This window comes from Portunus trituberculatus, chromosome 50 (assembly GCF_017591435.1).
Source record: "Portunus trituberculatus isolate SZX2019 chromosome 50, ASM1759143v1, whole genome shotgun sequence".
Lineage (NCBI taxonomy): Eukaryota > Metazoa > Arthropoda > Malacostraca > Decapoda > Portunidae > Portunus > Portunus trituberculatus.
The window spans coordinates 7354703-7374339 of record NC_059304.1 but is presented as its reverse complement, the minus strand read 5'-3'; the positions used below and the strand labels follow the sequence as shown (position 1 = coordinate 7374339).

The window sequence follows — 19637 nt, the reverse complement described above, 5'->3', positions numbered from 1 at the left end:
TGAGCGCTAATAAAAACTGCGCTAGCATTGGTAGCGCTGCTATATTTGATCATGACGTAGGCCTATGGTAGTACTGTCGGCTCCCAGGAAGCACACCGCTCTAGCCAGCTAGTCTCCCGCAATTTTCTGTGAGGTGCGTGAGCGTGTGCGGTGATAATTATTTACGTATTTACATATTTACTTATTTAAGGAACTATTATTTACAACTATGGCTACTGGTGCTAAGAGGAAGCTAAAGTTTAGTGATAAAAGTGATAGACAAGGCGGGACAAGACGCAAAGTGCACAGGTTGAGGTAGATCCCGACCCGCTATTGTGACAACATCGTCACCACGCCTGATAAAACATCGTAACTATAATCAGCCAATATGAGTGAAAACACGAAAACATGTGAAAACACACAAAAACATGAGCAGTGCCTTACATTATGTAAGAATACACATAAAAGCACCTCCCCCGAGTTGCCGCTACCACAATCTTCTCCAATTATCGGTTATTATTCTGAGACAACCATAGTGAGTAGAGCAATAAAAACTTGTAGGATGATGCATTGTCATGTCTACTAACAGCAGAATTTTTTCCAGAGTAATTTATAAGAGTTGATTTTTTTATGATAATTGCGGTAATGGGAGGGTGCGAATTTTGCGGCCATCGGTCTTAGCGGGTTAACTACCGTCCTTATTTCTCTTCCCCTCAAATAATTTTCTATCCATCTCAATGTGCTTCCTTTTAAACCACCCTTCTCCTCTAACTTCCATAGTAATCTTGCATGTGGCACTTTGTCAAACGCCTTTTTTAAATCCAAATAAATACCGTCAACCCATCCCTCTCTCTCTTGTACTCTATCAACTATTCTAGAATAGAAACTCAATAAATTAGTTACACAAGACCGTCTTTTTCTAAAACCAAATTGGCTATTTGATATTAATTTGTTGTCTTCAAGAAATTTGATCCATTGTTTCTTTATTATTCTTTCACACATCTTGCATATTACACTAGTTAGTGATACCGGTCTGTAATTTAAAGGTTCTTCCTTCCTTCCGCTCTTATATATGGGAACCACCTCAGCTCTTTTTCCATTCTACTGGTACATTCTACTGTACATTTTCTATTAAGCATTTTATGATGTTGCATATAGGACTTGCTAGTTCTTCCCTACATTCTTTCAGTATTCTGCCTGAGACTTCATCTGGTCCCATGGCCTTCTCTTCATCCAGTTCCTTCATTAAGTCTTTTATTTCAAGCTTGGTTTCTTTAATCTCTTTCATATAGATTGTCTCTCTATTACTCTGTGGCCTCTCAAATTTGGATTCCTTAGTAAAGACCTCCTGGAATTTTTTATTTAATAGTTCTGCCATACTTTTTGGGTCTTCCACCATCCCGTTCTCTCCTTTTAACTTTTCTATTGTTTCTTTTTTGTGTGTGTGTGTGTGTGTGTGGTGTCTTTTGTGGATGAAGTGATAATGGGAATATGTGATTTGGGATGGCATGGACCTCAGGAGAAGCTTGGCTGCAGAGCTGGAAACCTATGTACTTCGATGTGAGTACAGTGCAGAGAACCAGAAACTGTTGTGGGCTGCCAGGAGGCACTGAGCTTGTGTTGGTGAGCACTCTGTGTAAAAATGACTCTGTCTGGTGTGGAATTTTTGTAGTATGTACTTGCCTTGGATTGACTGTGTACTCTGAGGCATTTTGTGCTTGTGGCTAGGGATTAATGAAGTGTTGGTGAAAAGTTTATATTCCTTTGTCTTTTACTGTGCTTGTGCTTGCTTTGTGTTGACTATTATTATTAATCACTGACTGGCCTCATCATCAACACATGTAACTAACCCTCAGATTTAACATACCCATCACAGCAGTCGTCTAGGTAAAATTCTTTAGTGAGGATTTGGGTGTACAGCAGTAGATGTGATTACTTGGTTCAGCAAATGTGTCAGATGTTTTCCATTGTTTAATCAATCTTAACCTTGCTGAGACTGATTGACATAATATTGTTATTGTTATAGATTTTTTTTTATTTCAGGTCCAGGTTATGCAAGCCCTCTCATAGCCATGAAGGAGGGTCCAAGGGAGAAGATTGTATGGCTGCCATGTATAAGAAAAGGCACTGGAAAGCCTGATTATTTGGCAACAGTTGATGTTGATCCACAATCACAAAGCTACTGCAAGGTTAGTATTCAATGTTTTAGATATTCCATAATGGATTGATAAGTGGTAGTGCAATTGAGGCGCCCTGAGCCAGAGGGTACCAACCCACACGAACCTACTTTCGAGAAAAACGCGTTTAAAGTTGAACAATTAATACTACCGTAAGATCGGTCACAATATTATCATATTATACATCATTGGAAAGGTCTCGGCAAGACCTGTCATGCCATGTGTTTTTTAATAGTATATTCTATGTTTTAACTTTTACAGAGATTATTATAAATACCCCTACACCCGTAGCGGAAATTTTTTTCCCAGGAAGGTTATGTTTTAGGTTCATTTTTTCAAAGTGTATGATAAAACAAACATTATGTAAAAAAATTATGACGATATGCTTTTAACTTGATTTTTTAAGAATTTTTTTATGAGCGAATAAAGCAATATTTCCCCCTACCGTAAGATCGGTCACAATATTATCATATTATACATCATTTGAAAGGTCTCGGCAAGACCTGTCATGCCATGTGGTTTTTAATAGTATATTCTATGTTTTAACTTTTACAGAGATTATTATAAATACCCCTACACCCGTAGCAGAACATTTTTTCCCAGGAAGGTTATGTTTTAGGTTCATTTTTCCAAAGTGTATGATAAAACAAGCATTATGTAAAAAAATTATGACGATATGCTTTTAACTCGATTTTTACAATTTTTTATGAGCGAATAAAGCAATATTTCCCCTAGCGCAACTTTTATTCCGAAAATGTTTTATTTCCCTATTTTCTCTTCATTTCTGAAGAGATTATAGTGTGAGATGTATCTGTATAGAAGATTGTGATATTGTATTTTAAAATTTATTTTCTATGATTTTACAAAGTAGAATAAGATGCATTATTATTAAGATATGATTAGATTTTTTTGGTGGTATTGGCTATCATCCTTTACACTGGCTTTAGACAGTTAAGTTCATTATCAGGAACATGGTTTTTATGATCCTGACAATGCGTAAAGCGGCTCGTGTATTCTTGTCCACTGTCTCGCCTCTTCTTGCTTATAGTCTTCTTCCACTTTGATACATCTCTAACCTTCCTCTTCTTAGCTATATCAGAGCCTTCAGCAGTAGGTTGATCAGCAGCTTCATCACTGGAGGAAGCCATTCTTGATGCCAAGACCAAAACTGGTGCGGAGCAAATCGAGAATGTGTGTATGGTGTAGCTGATGCGGGAGTAATGTGCCTGGCAAGGGAGGGAAGGAAGGATTTGGCGGGAGACTCTGGGCTAAAGTAAACAAAGGCTGTGATTGGCCGAGGTGGGGGCGCGGCTATGAGTCACGAGAATACTCGCCGCTGATTAGGGAGCGCACGGCGAGGCTCAGCCGCACCTCCCTGCTCTTGGTACCTTCTTGCTCGCAGATCGGAGAAGTTTGTCGCGACTTTTTTTACGCATTATCACTCCACTTTGAGGCTTCATATAGGTACCCATATGGTCGTATTTCACTTGGCCGACAATTTTATACGACTTTTACACCCTTCGACAACATGATCCCGCCTTTAACTCAATTTTCGTATTTTTGAGGGTTGGTACCCTCTGGCTCGGGGCGCCTCAATTAATGTTGTATTATATAGTGAGGGTTCTAGTTAATGAGCAGAATTGTGATGTTTCATTAATTTAAAGCCTATAACAGGAAGAAGAAATCTATAATAATCATGGTCCCACATCTCAGATTTTCCATTATGAAATGACACCCGTGCTATAATTTGTTTGACCCTTGAGTTTCCTTTAGTAGGTTGTCTGACACCTGAAAAGTGATATTGGACTCATTTTCTCCCGATTTCACAAACTCTACAGACACCATTTTCTTCTGTAAGTTTGTGTATTTCAAAATAAACTTCATATAGGGTAAGGTTGATAAAACCTACCCTTATTTTCTCATTTATTTACTCAATTTTGACAATTAACTCATGAACAGATTGCCTATGTATTCCACTTAAATATGATATATGTCAAAGGGTCACCAAAACACAAAATTTATGAATTCTTGCCTAAAATTTAGATCATATGAGTTTGTCACTAATTTATTACCTCAAATAGTAATATCTGAGAAAGGGACTTTTTAGATTAGACCAGTACTTTTTTTTTTCCAGGTACATAAGAAAATTAAGTAATTTTCAAGTTTTTTTATTTTCAAGATTACAAAAAAAAAAAAAATTATCTTTGTATTATTAGTTATTCATAAGCCTCTAAATAACTTGCCTGATATCATAATGAATATTTGACATACTGTTGAACCTGGATAATTTGGACCGCAATAACTTGGATTTCGTGATAAGTTGTCTCTGAGCGACCCAGGAACTAAAGTCCGAGTTAAACTGCCCGTCCGTTGTTTTTATATAATATTTTTCGCTTTCTTTTATTTTGTTTTTTGTTGACATTATCAAATATCTAATTCCAAAGAAAAATTGTATTTTTGTTGTTGTTTAAAATGATAGTAAACAAAAATTTATCAGTTTATACTGATTTTGTGAAAATTTTTGGAGTGTAAAAAAACACTTTTCAAGATATTTGCTCTAAAGATTTTTCATAATTTGATCCTTGTTTTGCTGTTTGTATTCATCTGATTGCCATGAAATTTTCACACATGATTGTTTATTCAATGGTGACTTTGTGGACTTTGATAGGGTGATAATGCATCAGATCCCTGCTTCTCTTAGAAAATGTTATTCACTCATACATCAAAAAAGGTTAGGGTAATCATTTCTCTAAATATACTACAGTAAACATTCATTAGTCACTTCTGCAGCTGTGTTTGAAAGATAGCCTGTGATTGAGTAGTGGCTGTCAACCCCCATCTTGAAGGGAAGGGACTCAAGGGAGGAGGAAAGTCAAGGAGGGATTAGCACCAACCCTGTGCTACCTACCCACAACTCTCTCTCTCTCTCTCTCTCTCTCTCTCTCTCTCTCTCTCTCTCTCTCTCTCTCTCTCTCTCTCTCTCTCTCTCTCTCTCTCTCTCTCTCTCTCTCTCTCTCTCTCTCTCTCTCTCTCTCTCTCTCACACACACACACACACACACACACACACACACACACACACACACACACACACACACACACACACAGAATGGTGAAAAAATGGAATGCATTGGTTAATGGAATTGTCACAACTCATAGTGTGCATAACTTTAAAGAAAAACTAGATAAATGGAGATATGGAGACAGGACACTATGAGCTCCTCTCCAACCCTGTACAATACAACTAGGTAAATACACACACACTATGGAAAAGGATTTCTCGGGTTTCAGGGATGAACAAGGTAATATGAGAAGGCTTATTAATGTAGAAAGAGAATTAAGATATATGAAGGAGGTGATGTCCAATCTCATGGACAAACAAGACCGACTGATAACAGAGAACACAGCCCTGAAATTGAGAATAGCTGAATGTGAGAAAGTCAGTGCAATAAATCAGGAATTGAAAGAGGAGATTCAGGAAATAAGGAAGCAAAATGACATTCTAAAAACCACATGCCAAAATTATGAAAGCTCTTTAAAGAACTTGCAGGCTAAAGTGCAGGACGGAATTACAGACAGGGCAGAAGGTGTATGTATGTATGTATGTATATATAAATAGAACACTCATAATGCATGTTAAGGGCAGGTATTTTGTTATTGTGGAAAATATTTTACAGGTGGTTCACCGTTTGTATCTTCCTTACTTGGATGATGAGATTCATCACACTGGCTGGAATACTTGTTCATCTTGTTATGATGATCCCACAAAGATCCGCAATAGACTTGTCATGCCAGCACTGGGTTCCTCAAGGGTATACATCATTGACATCTCTTCTGAACGGAATCCCAAACTCTTCAAGGTTTCTATGATGTTTTTGGCAGCAATGTATCTTGACCCAACACAACTAAATTCTATGATCTAAGAATTCATCTTGTGAATGTATTTATTAAAATTAATTTAGAATATTGTGCTAATGTATTTGTAAAGCTAACTATAACTATAACCCATTTCCAGTTGTTTGTATTTTGATGCCACAAGGGTTTATTAACATATGCACAAATCAATGTAGAGAAAAATTCATAAGGGATTGCACTTGCAATATTTTGCTGATGCTAACTGATAAAAGAATGGAAATATAGTAAAACATGTCTTGCTTTTTTTTAACAGATAATAGAACCTGAGATTTTAAAGTCTAATGGAGTTAGTCATCCCCATACCACACACTGCCTTCCCAATGGCCAAGTAATGTTATCGACACTGGGAGATGCACAAGGCAAAGCTAAAGGGTCCTTCATCACCTTTGACTCATATACCTTTGAGCACACAGGTTTGTTTGTACTTTGTTATATCGCATTGGAATAATGTAGTATTAAATAATTGTTTGTTTTTTTACAAGAGATATAAAGATCTCAAAGATAATATTTGAATTTGATGATCATTTTATGGATTCTGTCCATGTTCAGGGAACCTCTCATTTCTAGATACTTATCCTGACTGGAGATAAATTCCTTACGTGCTTCTGTGATGCTTTAAAAGAGGATATTTCACTTGCATATATACTCCATACCTCAAACAGGCTGGTTAAACTATATGATTTTATCTTGTAATTGAATATGCTAAAGCATTGTACAGTATTGACCACTTATTCCCTCACCTACAGCCCACACACAAAAAAATAAATAAACACAAAAAATATTCATATGCACTTAACCCTCTGCTATTGTGCCTTCCACTATTGTGTCTTACTGCTATCATGCATACTTAAAGTGCTACACATATCTCTATATTGCACACGAAGTTGCCACTATTGTGCGCCCATCATTCAAAAACTTCCAGGTTATGATATCACATGATAGTTGAGTTTCTCTATATACTTTTATTGAGAAATAGTTCTTCACATATTTCCCCAATCTACCCATCCACCTTAGCTCTTAATCATCCACAATGGGTACTGCATTTGATGGCATATAGGTTGCACCTTTTTCCAGTACTTTTACCTACCCTAACTGTATGCATCATTATTTTATTGCTGTCTATTATTAGTATTATCATCATTACCAGTATTATCACTTTAATAATGAATTATCATAAAAAAAAAAATGAAAGAAATTTAATCTGTGAGGCTGAGGCAGTGATGCATGTTTATAAATGTCAGCTGATTGCCAGTCGCCACTCGGACTCAATACCGTTTAGTGATGAAAAGTAACACCAATTTCATAACCATAAATATCATGATCATTATGATAACAAGAGGAAAAAGGTATATACAGGCAACCCCTGCTTAACGAAGATTCACACAACGAAATTTCGTTACAACGAAGGTTTCATTTTACTACCATCTGGTCGTTTAACGAACACCAAACTCACTTTAACGAAGTTTTATCCATGTAATTTTTTCCAAGTTTGAAAGCCCCGCCATATCACACAAGCCGACAGGCTTTTGAATACACCAGCACCTCTCATGAACAACACGCGCATCACTCACTCCCCCTGTTCAAAACATTAACAGCATCAGCAGCAGCTCGTCTTCCCTCGCTCAACTTACCACCAAAACGCCCTGCAATGTCGCCTAGTGTTGCTAAGACCAGGAAGTCTCTTACTCTCGAAGTGAAGCTGGATATTATTCACAGACACGAGTGAGGCGAGAAAACTAATAGCATTGCTCGCCACCATCTTGACTCCATCTAGTGTCTGTACTATTTTCAAGTCAGCAGACTCTATTAAGAAGGCTGGTGAGACCGTATATTCCTTGCAAGCCAAAAGAACCACCTGAACTCGTGATTCTACAATGGATAAAATGGAATGCCTTGTGGAAATGTGGTACATAAGTTTTGTATATGATACAATGATGCGCCCTTTGTTTACATTCCACAGGTTGCCGGTTAGTGTCTTTCCCGTTTCACTCTTCCTTCCTTCATAAATTTAAGATCATCAACATTATAAAGTTATGTATATACATACATACATACATTAGTGTACATTATAATGACTTAAATTAAACTGCCTAAATGTTTAACTTCATAATTTTTACTTTCATTAAACCTTTCACTGTACTCTCAATGGAAGTTCAAGTCAGGGGTTAAACTTGTTATAATCGGTTCGCTTAATGAAGTTTCGCTTAATGAAGGGTTTTTAAGGAACGTAATCCCTTCATTAAGGGGGGGTTGCCTGTGTGTGTATATATATATATATATATATATATATATATATATATATATATATATATATATATATATATATATATATATATATATATATATATATACACACACACACACACACACACACACACACACACACACACACACACACACATATATACTTTTATTGAGTAACAGTTCTTGACTTATTTGCCCAATCTACTCATTCAACTTAGCTTCTAATTGTCCACAATGAGATACCATATTTGAATGGCTTATAGGTTGTACCTTTTTTCCAGTACTTTTACCGCCCTTAATTGTATACACCATTATTTTGTTGATGGTATTATTGTTATTACCAATATTATCACTTTAAAAACAAATTATTGGAAAATTAAAATAATCTAACCTGTAAGGCTGTGATACATGTTTATAAATATCAGCTGATTACCACTCTGACTCAATGCCATCTAGTGGTGAAAAGTAACACCAAGTTCATAATCATAACAAAACACATCAACACCATCATCATTATGGACTATGGCACTAGGTGGAAAAAGATTGAGCTACACAATCCCCTGCAAATGACAAGTTATAGATTATGCCGTAGAACATGGCAATAGAGCAACAACAAGGGCCTTTTGCCCACCACCTATAGAAAAAATGGTACATGTCTGGCAACAGTGAGTTGCATTTATGTTGTAATTATGATTGCTATTATGAATGCTCTTATTATGTTGTTGTTATGATTCTTGATTAGGTAACTTTTTTAATAATGCGTTTTATTTTTATACTATTACATGGTATAAAAACTGGGCAAAAAGTGACAAAGAATGACAGCTTGGAGGTCCTAGTGTCAATCTGAATTATTACCATAGGTTATTCACCTCCACTATCACGATTTCACGCTGTGATAGATGCACTAATCAGGCACGAATACGGAGCGTTGAGTGTAATAGTATTTAATCATCTGGTCCTTCTTCATTACTAATTCACTATCACTCAGTGCCACAGAGTCCAGGTTATCCTCATGGCATGAGCGTATATGAATACTAAGATATGATATCCATTATAGCAGGCAATAGAGGAGTGGAAACATAAATTTTGTGGTGAAAGACAACACGTAGGCTAAAAGGGTTACAAGAAGAAGAAGAAGCGGCCGAGTCACCGTGAGTCTCCGCATCGTCTGTGGGCGATATCATCTCTGCTTTATTTTCTGGTATTCCACATAAGATTTCACTATATGCATTACAAAACAATCCTTTCTTGGGGGCAAGGTTTGTAAAAAGCTAATAAAGATGTTGTTTTGTGAACATAAATGCATATATAAGACAGTAACACTACCTCCAGAGGTGGTGTTCCCAGCAACCTCAGAGCAACTTCATCAACGTCCCTCCAAGCGTTCATGGATGCCATTTCACGGCAGGAGGTTGCTCTGACGTTGTTAACCCCTTTCTCGGCAGAAACGAGTATACAGTAAGGTCCCGGGTTACGTCGCTCTCGAGTTATGTCAAACTCATACTTACGTCAGTCCACTATAAGGCAATTTAAGATTTAAAAAATTGAAAATTTATAAATCGTAAAGCAGGGTTTATTGTTATTGTTGGCCGCCAGGCGTCACTAGTGGTTATCCACCACACCGCCCACCTCATGCTTGAATACAAAAACACTCTACGTACCTCAGTTCCACCACACCGTCGCCCCTGGCAAGAGTGTTCCTACATCTATCTTAGTATCTTGCTCAATGGCACCAAAAAAAAAAAACTCCTGAGTGATAGCAGTGATGCTAAGAAAAGGAAAACCATTACGCTACAAGAAAAAGTGGACATAATTAAAAGACATGAGAAGGGAGGCAGCAGCTGTGTGTAAGGGAGTGAAGAAGAAAATGGGAAGCCCGTTACCATGACAATGGGGAGGTTGATGACCTTGAGGGCTCACGCACCTATCACAACAATAACAACTCCGGAGCCTTCGCCTGGGCCACACGACACTCGCAGCTTACTTGCACCATCTGCGCTTGTCTGCTGATCCCTATTGCCCTTTCCTATTGCATTTCCTGCCCCGCTGCCCACGCTTCTACTCCCACCGCACTGCACTACGCTCTCAGCTGTCCACCCTGGGCGTCACAACATTCGACCTGCCCACCCTCCTGGCGGCCTCAGGCGTCCACCCCTCTGGCAACATGCAGTCCTTCGCGTTCGCGGCCCTAATCAACAACAAAAACAAGCTTGTGTTTCATATTCCTACATACTTGTAAATAATATAACAATATAACCTTTTACTTATATAACGCTTTACTCCTACCGCACTCCACAAAGCTCCCAGCTGTCCGCCCTGGGCGTCACAACATTCGACCTGCCCACCCTCCTGGCGGCCTCAGGCTGCCCCTCTCGGCAACCTGCAGTCCTTCGTGTTCGCGGCCCTAATCAATATATTCCTACATAGTTGTTAATAATATATCAATATAACAATATAACCTTTTACTTACCTGAATAACCATAAAAAAATTATTGGTTGAAAACTCGTTAATATGCTTTGAAAGTACAAAAACTCAAGTTACGTACAAAATCGACTTACGTCATGTTTCAGGAACGTAACTCTGACGTAACTCGGGACCTTACTGTACTTGTTTTCACTAAATGTTCTGTTTTCAGTCGTCGACAAGTATACTGGAGAGCGGACGTGCCTCCTGGCCAGAGCGGCATCTAACTAACACTCCACACGCTAAGCAATGTGCTTGAGTGAGAATAGTTATTGCTATTGAGGGGCGACCAGAGCGAGTGAACGAGTGTACAGAGTTAACGTAGCCTGGTGGCGTGTACATGGGAGTGATTGAAGGTGTGAGAACATCCACACTCCAAACGACAGAGCGGGAACCACACAAAGGCCAGCCATAGCAGCCGCCAACGCATCTCACCACACACACGTAGCTACCAGGCCTGGCCCCCAGTGACCACACAACTACATGCTTCCAGGAAGAGTAAAAAAAAAAAAAAATGGATAGACCAGTAAGAAATAAATTACCAAATTCAAAATATGTTGATGAGGCCCAGGGAGCAAAGCCGAAAGTGGCCAGTCAAAGCATGAGTCCATCTTCAACAGGGGCAACATTGCAAGGTAGATTGGTAATGTTGGAGAAGAGATTTGAGGAGTTGGTGAAGGAATTAAAAGTTCAGAGGAGTGAGGAGGAGCAGGATAGAGAATTCCACAAGGCTTTGAAGGAAAGAGTTAAGAGACTGGAGGAAAATGAAAAACGATTGGTGGATGAGAATGCACACTTGAGAGTGGAGGTTGAAAAATACAAGAGATGGTTGGAGGAGAAAATGGAGAGTAGTAAAGGAGAAAGATGACTTTAAGGAAATGATTAGTGAGCAGAATGAAAGGTTTGAAAGGGAATGGGAACTGAAGAAAACACAATGGACTGAGTCGAGGGAAGCAGAAATGGTTGGATTACAAGAAATAATTAAAGATCAGTTGAAGGAAGACAAAAAAGAAAGGTCCAAGCAACTGGTTAATGTAATGAAGAATAAGGAAACATTGATAAGGGAAATGGCAGAAAAGAAGAAGAGTGTGTTAATATTTGGGATGAAAGAACAAAATATAACATATAAGCCTAAGAGAATTAAGGAAGAATTAAAAACGGTAAGAGATCTGTTCAAAAATCTTAATGATGATGAAAAAAAAGACCTACAAGAAGAAGTGGAAGAGATCCATAGATTGGGTCTGTATAAGGAGGGAGTGAGCAGACCGATTAAAGTAGTACTGAAGTCACAACAATCTGCGGAGGATATCCTATATAGAACATCAAAGTTAAGAGAGATAGAAGGTTGTAAAGAGGTGTTTGTGAGAAAGAATAGAAATGAGGAAGAGAGGAGAAGATATAAGGAATTGGTGGAAGAGGCGAGAAGGAAAAATGATGAGCGGTCTGAGGAGAAAAGAGAAAAGTTTTTTTGGAGAGTTATAGGAGAGAGAGTCAGAAAGTGGTATGTGGAAAGAAGGAATACGGAGGAACCCCTAGAGGGAGCAGTGGGTGGACCGTAATGTATACTAATATAGATGGGATACTGTCAAGTAGATTGGAATTGCAAGACTATATGATAGTGGAGAAGCCTGATATAGTGTGTTTGACTGAGACAAAATTGCATGAAAAAACAAAGATAAATTTGGATAATAAATATAATATATGGAGAAAGGATAGAGAGTAAAGGTGGAGGAGGAGTTATGATTATGACGAAGAAATAAATAAATGTGGATAAGGTTTGGTATGGGAAGAACAACGCAGAAGTGATAAGCATAAGGATAAAAAGTGATGGAAAAGAATTAATAATCATGGTGACCTATGTACCTCCTAAAACAAATTCTTGGACATTAAGGGAATACGACAATATGATCAAGGATACTTTACAGACTTTGGAAAGTGTATTATCTGGAAAAAGAAAGGTGATACTAGTAGGAGATTTTAATTGTAAGGAGGTGGATTGCGAAAATCTAGTAAGTGGTGTTGGAGAGGAAGCATGGGGAGAGAGATTTCTTAATCTAATGATGGAAAATATGATGGAACAGAGGGTGAAGGAAAATACTAGATATTGAGGAGATGATGAACCGGCTAGACTGGATTTGGTATTAACAAGAGAAGTATACCTATGTTGAGATATACAATACAAGTGTCCTTTGTGAAAGAGTGATCATGTGGTTATGGAAATGCAGATAGCAACAACACAGCGAAGGAAGGACGAGACATACAGGAGTGGTAGATTGAATTATAGAAAGATGGACACAGAAAGTTTGAAAAATTATTTCAGAAAATTAGATTGGGAGATGTTACAAATCAGAGAAGTGCAAAAGAAATATGAGATTTTTATGAAATATTATAAAGAAGGAGTTATGAAATTTGTACCAAAGTATAAACCGAGAGAGGAAGGAAGAAAGGATTGGTTTAATGCAACTTGTGTTAAGGCTAAGGAGAAAAGAGATGTGGCTTGGAAAAGATGGAAAAAGAGCAGGAATATACTAAAGGAGAATTATAGAGTGGCGAGAAATGAGTATGTGAGGGTAAGGAGGAGGAAGAAAGAAAATTTGAAAAAGATATTGTAGACAAGAGTAAGGAACATCCAAAATTGTTTTACAGGTTCATAAATGGTAAACTTAAAAAGAGAGTCCATTGAAAGATTAAAAGGAGAGCAAGGGATAGTAGATGACCCTAAGAATATAGCGGAATTGCTAAATAATAGGTTTCAGCAAGTATTTACTGAAGAAACAATGTTTGTAAAGCCTCAGAATGTACAAGGAAATGTGCACATGGATGACATTAAGATACCTAAAAGGAGTTATATAAAATGTTGGAGGAACTTAAAGATGATAAAGCGATGGGACCAGATGAAGTTTCAGGAAAATTATTGAAGGAGTGTAGAGAAGAATTGATTGATCCATTATATGATATTATAAGGTGTTCATTAGAAACAGGGAAGTACCAGTAGAGTGGAAGAGAGCTGAAGTGGTGCCCATTTATAAGGGAGGCAGTAAGGAAGAGCCTCTTAACTATAGACCTGTGTCTCTAACAAGTGTGGTCGGTAAGATTTGTGAGAGGGTGATAAAGAAATATTGGATACGGTTCCTGGAGGATCATAAGTTATTATCGGATCATCAATTTGGCTTCAGGAAAGGGAGGTCATGTGTAACAAATCTACTGAGCTTTTATTCAAGAGTGGTTGACAAAATACAAGAGAGAGAGGATGGATGGACTGTGTATATTTGGATTTAAAGAAAGCTTTTGACAAGGTACCTCACATGAGACTGTTATGGAAATTAGAGATTTATGGAGGACTGAAAGGAAAAGTGTTAAAGTGGATGGAAAACTACTTGAGATGGAGGAGATGAGAACGGTAATAAGGGATGCAAAGTCGGACTGGTTGGTGGTGGAGAGTGGAGTCCCACAAGGCTCAGTGCTGGCACCAATACTTTTCCTTGTATATATTAATGACATGCCAGAGGGAGTAAACAGTTATATTAATTTGTTTTGGATGATGCGAAGTTGTGTAGGTGTGTGAAGAGTGAAGAAGATTGTGAAATTTTACAGGCAGATCTGGATAAGATTTGGGAGTGGAGCAAGAGGTGGCAAATGGAATTTAATCTGAGCAAAAGTCATGTGATGGAGATGGGGAAGAGTGGAAGACGGCCAAGAGGGTCATATAAGATGGGTGAAGAAGTAGTGTTGAAAAAGGTGGAAAAGGAAAAGGATTTGGGAGTGATAATACAAGACCATGGGCAGTTTGAGGCTCATATTGATAAGATGTTTGGAGAAACTTATAATTTGATAAAAAAAATATTGGATTAGCCTTCCATTATATGGATAAAGATATGATGAAGAAATTAATTAGTACGGTAATTAGACCAAGATTGGAATATGCTGGAGTGGTTTGGTCCCCTTATAAAAAGAAGCATATAAGGAAGTTGGAGAGATTGCAGAGAATGGCAACAAAAATGGTTCCGGAATTGGCAGAAATGACCTATGAGGAGAGATTAAAAGAAATGAATTTGCTTACCTTGGAACAAAGAAGAGAAAGAGGAGATTTAATACAGGTTTATAAACTGTTGAACGGACTGGATGAAGTGGATAATGAGCAAATGATGTTGAGAGAGGAAAACTTAAATAGAACTACAAGATCGCATAGTAAAAAGATAGCCAAAAGAATATGCTTGAAGGATGTGAAGAAATATAGTTTCCCACAAAGATGTGTGGAGGTGTGGAATGGTTTGAGTGAGGAGGTGGTGCCAGTGAGGAGTGTGCATAGTTTTAAAGGAAAGTTGGATGTGTGTAGATATAGAGACGGGGCCACACGAGTATGATACCCAGGCCCTGTAAAATTACAACTAGGTGAATACACACACACACACACACACACACACACACACACACACACACACACACACACACACACACACACACACACACACACACACACACACACACACACACACACACACACACACACACACACACACACACACACACACACACTCTCTCTCTCTCTCTCTCTCTCTCTCTCTCTCTCTCTCTCTCTCTCTCTCTCTCTCTCTCTCTCTCTCTCTCTCTCTCTCTCTGACAAGTTACCTTCTACCATTTTAGTATAAAATTGAAGATAATAAAAAAATTAACATGAAAGAATGATAGGTAATATTTTTTTTCACTTTCCGAGTCCTCACTAATGTCTTGCTTTCTTCAGTTTCTTCTTCTAAATATTCACTGTCACTGTCTTCAATCTCAGAAGCACTGCTAATTTCATATGTTCTGTCCTGCTCCATGATGAGTTATGATCTGAGATCCTTCGCTCTTATCAGGATGTCTCTTCGCACTTATCATGGTGCTTTCCACCGCGGTCGCTGGGGTTGCCAAGTGTCGCCCGGAGAAAGGGAAAATAGCTTAGTTACCGCTAAATTTCCAGAGCTAGTGACAGCACTATATGTGGAAACATGCCAGACACTTCCACTCACCATCTGACTCGAGAAACCGCGCTTGGAACTCAAAATTGAGGCGCGAAAATTCTTGATTACGGGTATGATCACCGTCGCTACGGACGCATTGATGCAATCGTATATATACGATTGCCAAAAGGAAAGGGTTAATAGTACTGATTTAGTCCAAGTTAGTGTTTTCTAGAGGTTATAGTGATGTTTTGAAGGGGTCTAGGCTGGAGGTTGGTCCCTATCCCACCCTAATTCTTAAGTATCTTATGGAAAAAATTGCTTCACGATTCGAATAAATGCTGATTCGACCGATGTAAAACCACCTTAACCTCATTGAATTGCGAGGATCCCCTGTATATATATATATATATATATATATATATATATATATATATATATATATATATATATACAGGCAACCCCCCCTTAATGAAGGGGTTACGTTCCTAAAAAACACTTCATTAAGGGAAACTTCATTAAGTGAACCGATTATAACAAGTTTAACCCCTGATTTGAACTTCCATTGAGAGTAAACAAAGCGGGAGTGCATCATAGTACAGTAAAAGGTTTAGTGAAAGTAAAAATCATGAAGTTAAACATTTAGGTAGTTTAATTTAAGTCATTATAATGTTGTACACTAATGTATGATGTACGTAACTTTATAATGTTGATGATCTTAACTTTATGAAGGGAGGGAGAGTGAAATGGGAAATACATTAACCGGCAACCTGTGGAATGTAAACAAAGTGCGCATCATTGTACCGCATACAAAACTTATGTACCACATTTCCACAAGGCTTTCTATTTTATCCATTGTAGAGTCACGAGTTCAGGTGGTTCTTTTAGCTTTCAAGGAAGATACGGTCTCACCAGCCTTCTTAATAGAGTCTGCTGACTTGAAAATAGTAGACAGTAGATGGAGTCAAGATTGTGGCAAGCAATGTTATTAGTTTTCTTGCCTCTCTTGTCTGTGAATAATACCCAGCTTCACTTCGAGAGTAAGACACTTCTTGGTCTTCTTAGGAATGTTAAGTCACATTGCAGGGCATTTTGGTGGTAAGTTGAACTAGGGAAGATGAGCTGCTGATGACGCTGTTATGTTTTGACTGGGGAGTGAGTGGTGCGCGTGATCTTGATCTTGATGCTACAGGTGACGCATAATTTCTTCTGAGTCAGGCCTTTGTATTGGCAGCGCCTGTGTTGTCCATGAGAGGCTTGATCTTGATCTTTATTCTACAGGTGTCTCAGGATTTCTCCTGAGGCAGGCCTTAGTATCAGCAGTTCCTGATGTATTCAAAACCCTGTCAGCTTGCATGATACGGTTGGGCTTTCATATTTGGAAAAAAACTACCTGGATAAAACTTTGTTAAAGCGAGTTTGGTGTTCGTTAAACGAGTAGATGGTAGTAAAACGAAACCTTCGTTGTAGCGAAATTTTGTTGTGTGAACCTTCGTTAAAGGGGGTTGCCTGGCACCCGTTTAAGGCTCACACAACAAATTTCACTACAACAAGGTTTCATTTAATATACCATCTGCTGTTAACAAACAAAATCGCTACTGAAGTTTTATCCAGGTTTTTTTCCAAATTTTAAAAGACCATATACGCAAGCTGACATTTTGAATACACCAGAGCTGCTGGTACTAAGGCCTGCCTCAGGAAAAATCCGGGACTATAGAATAAAGATCAAGATCAAGATCAAGCTCTCGTGGACAACACGCGCAACATTCACTCCCCAGTCAAAACATAACAGCGTCAGCAACAGCTTGTCTTCCTTAGCTCAACTTACCACCAAAATGCCCTGCAATTGGCCTAGTGTTCGTAAGAAGACCAGGAAGTCTTACTCTCCAAATGAAGCTAGATATTATTCACAGACACGAGAGACCAGAAAACTATAGCAGTGCTGGCCACTATCTTGACTCCATATTATACTGTTTCTATTTTCAAGTCAGCAGACTCTATTAAGAAGGCTGGTGAGACCGTATCTTCCTTGCAAGCTAAAAAAACCACCTGAACTCGTGACTCTACAATGGATAAAATAGAAAGGCTTGTGGAAATATGGTACATAAGTTTTGTATGCAGTACAATGATGCGCACTTTGTTTACATTCCACAGGTTGCCGGTTAGTGTCTTTCCCGTTTCACTCTTCTTCCCTTCATAAAGTTTAGATCATCAACATTATAAAGTTACATACATACATACATTAGTGTACATTATAATGAATTAAACTACCTAAATGTTTAACTTCATAATTTTTACTTTCATTAAATCTTTTACTGTATATGATGTTCTCATGCATTAATGGAAGTTCAAATCAGGGTTAAACTTGTTATAATCGGTTAAATAGTTTGCTAAGTGTTTATAATATTCATTAACAGGGTTGCCTGTATATATACAGGCAACCCCGTTTAACAAAGGGTTACACGTCTAAAAACACTTAGTTGCGAAACTTGTTGTTTAACCGATTATAACAAGTTTAACCCCTGATTTGAACTTCCATTAAGAGTATGCAAAGTGAGAGTGCATCATAGTACAGTAAAAGATTTAATGAAAGTAAAAATTATGAAGTTAAACATTTAGGTAGTTTAATTTAAGTCATTATAATGTACACTAATGTATGTATGTATGTAACTTTATAATGTTGATGATCTAAACTTTATGAAGGGAAGAAGAGTGAAACGGGAAAGACACTAAACTTGTTATAATCGGTTAAATAGCATTTAACTAATGGCGTAACCTTCATTAAACGAGGGTTGCCTGTATATATATACAGGCAACCCCCGTTTAACGAAGGGGTTACGTTCCTAAAAAAACACTTAGTTAAGCGAAACTTCGTTAACCAAACCGATTATAACAAGTTTAACCCCTGATTTGAACTTCCATTGAGAGTAAGCAAAGCGAGAGTGCATCATAGTACAGTAAAAGGTTTAATGAAAGTAAAAATTATGAAGTTAAACATTTAGGTAGTTTAATGTAAGTCATTATAATGTACACTAATGTATGTATGTATGTAACTTTATAATGTTGATGATCTTAACTTTATGAAGGGAGGAAGAGTGAAACGGGAAAGACACTAACTGGCAACCGTGGAATGTAAACAAAGTGCGCATCATTGTACTGCATACAAAACTTATGTACCATATTTCCACAAGGCTTTCCATTTTATCCATTGTAGAGTCATGAGTTCAGGTGGTTCTTTTAGCTTGCAAGAAAGATACGGTCTCACCAGCCTTCTTAATAGAGTCTGCTGACTTGAAAATAGAGACAGTATAATATGGAGTCAAGATAGTGGCCAGCACTGCTATAGTTTTCTGGTCTCTCGTGTCTGTGAATAATATCTAGCTTCACTTGGAGAGTAAGAGACTTCCTGGTCTTCTTACGAACACTAGGCCAATTGCAGGGCATTTTGGTGGTAAGTTGAGCTAGGGAAGACAGGCTGCTGCTGACGCTGTTATGTTTTGACTGGGGAGTGAGTGTTGCGCGTGTTGTCCATGAAAGGCTTGATCTTGATCTTGATCTTCATTCTATAGGTGTCCCTGGTTTTTTCCTGAGGCAGGCCTTAGTACCAGCAGCTCCTGGTGTATTCAAAAGCCTGTCAGCTTGCGTGATATGGTGAGGCTTTCAAATTTGGAAAAAATTACCTGGATAAAACTTCGTTAAAGCGAGTTTGGTGTTCGTTAAACGAGCAGATGGTAGCTTGGGGGCAGCTCTGGATAGTAGCGAATTTCAGATAGTAGCGATCTGGATATGCGGGCGATTACTTTATATCATTTTAAGCTGGGAACTAATAGTGATTGATGATTAATGGAATATCATAGTTTTGCCCTATTTTCTACTTATTTTGTTAGTTTTAGTATATCTAATGTCTGTATTTTTTCTC

The 19637-nt window shown here is 38.0% G+C and overlaps 1 protein-coding gene across 13 annotated transcripts in view; it reads left to right on the top strand.

The window, feature by feature from the left end:
- Positions 1-19637, top strand: part of LOC123499624 (selenium-binding protein 2-like) — a 132612-nt gene that overhangs the window by 79525 nt on the left and 33450 nt on the right. For 11 of the 13 annotated variants that reach the window (XM_045247945.1, XM_045247942.1, XM_045247940.1 and 8 more), the window contains 3 exons: positions 2023-2168; positions 5833-6015; positions 6324-6483. In XM_045247945.1, coding sequence (XP_045103880.1) covers positions 2052-2168; positions 5833-6015; positions 6324-6483 — 460 coding nt within the window. In that variant the 5' untranslated portion in view covers positions 2023-2051. Of the gene's footprint in view, positions 1-1472; positions 1540-2022; positions 2169-5832; positions 6016-6323; positions 6484-19637 lie in introns of those variants that run through there. The other 2 variants (XM_045247936.1, XM_045247939.1) reach the window with 2 other exon arrangements.